At 34.5% G+C, this 3,896-nt stretch overlaps 1 protein-coding gene across 2 annotated transcripts; it reads right to left on the bottom strand.

Moving 5' to 3' along the window:
* Nucleotides 1-2,285: 2,285 nt before the first annotated feature.
* Nucleotides 2,286-3,604, bottom strand: LOC149210710 (non-specific lipid transfer protein GPI-anchored 21-like). 2 transcript variants are annotated; one of them, XM_089394477.1, is made up of 3 exons: nucleotides 3,171-3,604; nucleotides 3,037-3,078; nucleotides 2,286-2,742 (listed from the first exon to the last, which is right to left on the bottom strand). In XM_089394477.1, exons 1-3 carry the CDS (start codon nucleotides 3,517-3,519, stop codon nucleotides 2,468-2,470), a joined length of 666 nt encoding a protein of 221 aa, XP_089250603.1. In that variant the 5' UTR covers nucleotides 3,520-3,604; the 3' UTR covers nucleotides 2,286-2,467. The 2 variants fall into 2 exon arrangements, with proteins under 2 accessions (XP_089250603.1, XP_089250604.1); XM_089394478.1 differs by lacking the exon at nucleotides 3,037-3,078.
* Between the last annotated feature and the right edge of the window lie 292 nt (nucleotides 3,605-3,896).

The following is a 3,896-nucleotide window of genomic DNA, read 5'->3' as shown; positions in this document are numbered from 1 at the left end:
TCTCTTTCTTTGCCTTGCAGGTTAGAGAAGATTACTGTAAAGAAGCCTTTTGCTCCCAGCTTTAGCTCGATGTGTCCAAGGGGCTGCCATTTTTGATGAATCCATCTGGTGAGGTCTTTTTCGGACGGCCAGACTCCAACGAACTTGCAGATCAAGGCGTGATCCTTCATATAGCTTCTGTACCTTTCTAGTTTATTTGGCGGGATTACAAACCTTGGTTTCTCCTCTGCACATGGCAGGCATTTTCCTCTTCTACTCGCCTGTCAGGTCGCACCTAAGACTGGGCCTGTGTTTTGTTTCTCTGCTGCCGACTGACTAGTTTGTCCTTCTCCCGTCGCGACATCTCAGTAGGAGGGGATCTCACCCCTCTTGACCTCTTCCGTCATGCGTGTTGCTCTCGGGATCCCCACTTTTCTTTTGGTGTTACTCTTGGTTTTCTGCACCGTTAACTGTACTAGTATTTCCTCGTTGTTTTACCTTCTGGTTGCCATTAGGTTTTAGTTGCAGAGCTTCCTCGCGCTTAATCTCTTCCTAGGCGGAGTTCCACAAGGGAGTAATATTAAACCCAATAATAAATTATATTAAATTAAGAACCCAATAAAATATTATTAGTATAGTGCATATAAGAAATCTTTTTAAAGTATTCCTTGTATTAAAATGTACCAGATCTTTTTAAGTGCAATATGTTTTATAATCCGTAAATTTTCAAATTGCATTTTTGAATGAAATATAGAGTATATAATTTAACTTAATTTATAAGTTAATTATTTTTGTTTGATTCAACAAAAAAAAATTTGTAGATAGATGTCTGTAGGATAAATTACATTATTAGGATTTGACTAAATCTTAATAATGTGATTTATTCGAAAGACATTTATCTACATTATAGATCACAAAAGTCTTAAATCTAACAAAAAATCTTTGTTTCTAAAAACGATCAAACTCAAATCTTTTTTAAAGTATATGTGAATATTAATTAGTATTGAAATATTTTAATGATAACCCACATTGAATATTTTATTATGTACAACATTAATATATTTTCTTTTGACATTTTATATATGAAATTGATATGGTCATAAATCAATTAATTATTATTATTATTTTACTGCTGATTACATGAAATTATATTATGCTATATAGACAATTAACTAAACATGCATAACATACTCATTATTGTTTTTTTATTGTAGCTAATATTGCTTTTCTATTTACAAAATATTTTAATTTTATTTTAAGAGAAATATCTATTAATTATATGTTGAGCAGAATTACAAATGACTGTCATATTAAACTATAGAATGAGCCTCTCAACTTTTTTTTTTTTTTTCCGAAGAAAAAGCGAACTTTTTATTAAGAGAATAAAAAGTTACATTGCATATGCTGAGCATTTCCGTAAGAACTGCTTGCTAGACCAAGCATACAAACACAAAAAAGTCTCCTTTCTGTTTTTTTTTATTAAGAGAATAAAAAGTTACATTGCATATGCTGAGCATTTCCGTAAGAACTACTTGCTAGACCAAGCATACAAACACAAAAAAGTCTCCTTTCTGTGTTTAAATCAGAGCAGATTTGCAGTATAAAATAGCTGTGGCAAAACAACTATGACCCAGAGATGGCTTCGTCTTTAAGAGACTGATCAAAAAGAAGTAATACAAACATTACAATTCAGCCTTTGGGCCTCCTCAACAGAGAGGAATGAGCCTCTCAACTTAATAACTATAAAAAATATAAAATTATAATTAGTAAAACTTAAATAAATTCACAAAGCAAAAGCACTTAATGTTGAGATTGATTGAAAATATAATATTTAGATTTTCAATTTTTTATAATTTTTATAAGTATTAATATTTTAATTTTTTTTATTATAAAATTTACAAGTTTTTAATTTTATACCTTTAATTTTATTAATAAAAAAATTTAATATTATAAAAAATTTTAAACAATTTTATTTATAAATTTATTATATCTATAATTTTCGTTTAAATTTTTTATAATAAATAAATAAAGTATTTATATCATAAAAACATTTTTCCATTTCAATTTAATTGCATATTTTCCCTTCCACATATCAATGATGAGATGCTTTCCCTTCCACATATCAATGATGAGATGCTAACCTTTGAAACTTGGTTCTCAAACATTACAAAATTTGTTAAGTGGAAATTTGGAGAGAAAATAAATACGACGGTCAACATTGCAGTTGAATGCTGCTGAGACTCAAACCCAAAAGCTGTCCCATCAAAATAGGTCAAACCTGATTCCATAATAAGTAATGACAATAATAGAATAAAGTCATAGTCTTCAATAATAATAAGGAAAATATACACCATATTTTATGGTTGGTATCCATAATGCTACCCACTTAAAATATGATAATATATCCCTATTTGATTAAATTTTAAATAGCACTATGGAAAATGTCTTGTAAATAAATCCCCCCATTTTCTCAGTTAAAACATTTTTTTCACAATAGCATGCGTGTCAAAACCAGCCCGGCAAAACTTCCGACAAGTGACGGTAAATAAACTCCAGAAGCTCCGTTAACGTCGACGCCTGACGTTGGCCGGACCGGCAAACTCGTCGGAGAATGATTACTGGACGAACCCGGCAATGTCGGTGAACTCGCCGGAGAAAGATCAGTCGACGGAGAAATTACCGAAGGGCTCGCCTTGGCCTCCGAATCTACCGAGGAGCTCGAAGGTGCGAGATCTTTAGCCGGTGCTGGCGCGGGAATCGAAACTGGAAACATAAAACGCATAAACACAAAGCTCTTCTTGTCAAAATTAAATTAAGAGCAAAGTTTTCTCCGTAGACATCATATAAGAGATTTTTGTGGGGATGTCCTTCAAATTATTTAATGTGATTGATCTTGTCGTGACATTGAATCACATTAAATAAGTTGAACCCGATAAAAAATTCTCACTTTAGTCTTAGATTTAATGTCTTTAGTCCTAAATCAATGTGAATTGCAGACATTCAAAAATTAAACTAATACGTCAAAACGCTCCAAGTTTTTCAGAAGAAAGGTACTACCTGGAGAAGCGGCCGGGGCCGTGAAAGGAACGCCCGTATTTGCTGAATTTTTATCAAAACAACACAAAGTTTAGACTGCCATGTGTTTTATTCATATTCACAAGAGGTCAGAGGTTCGAACCTAGTAGCCTTACCTTCGCATTGGTCGAGAGGCTGTGTTTTGATTCTACATAACCCAGCAATGCTGAGGACCAAACTCCGGTTAATCAACCCTATAGCATTGCTGGTGGAGACGAGCTGGCAAAAACAACCAACTCCGCCCTCGGCGGCCGTTCCCATTGCACCGCAGCACTCCTTACTTGGACTGCCAGTGGGCACGCCATTGTTGCTTCCCGTGATGATATTTAGGCATGGCGTCAAATCGACTGATGGACTGGAACAAACCGAGGATGACTGGGCTGCCACCTCATTGATCCCGGCACCGGCCAGAAACGCCACGAGGGCCAATATTGCTATTAAGGATCTGCATTTTCTTAAAGCCATGGAGGACTTTTCAAGAACCAAATACAGAATTCCAGACTCTTACAGGGATCGAACAGTATTGTTGGTTGCTCAGTCTGGGAATGAAGGAGAAAGTGATAGGTTTGGTTTTTAAAGGAGAGGGGAAATAACTTGATAAATAAGGAAGGAGGGGGTGGCTAAAATCGTTTACCAGTTTTCGCCTACCATATTCATTCAGATATGCAAACATTGCGTAGAGGAGATTAGGCTTAATTAGGTCGTAGTGTATTGATGGCGTTGGATTTTTTTCTTTAAAATTGTTATAGTTAGAGGATTGAGTCTTACGTATATATCCACAACACGGCTCTCTCAGTGTGGTTGAGTTAAATCCACCAGAATTCAATTTTTATTTTCAAAGT

The sequence above is a fragment of the Pinus tabuliformis genome, chromosome 1_2, assembly GCF_031772625.1.
Source record: "Pinus tabuliformis cultivar Carrire ecotype Pingquan chromosome 1_2, CPIR1, whole genome shotgun sequence".
In the NCBI taxonomy this organism is placed as follows: Eukaryota; Viridiplantae; Streptophyta; class Pinopsida; order Pinales; family Pinaceae; genus Pinus; species Pinus tabuliformis.
This window is presented reverse-complemented; position numbering and strand designations above follow the sequence as displayed.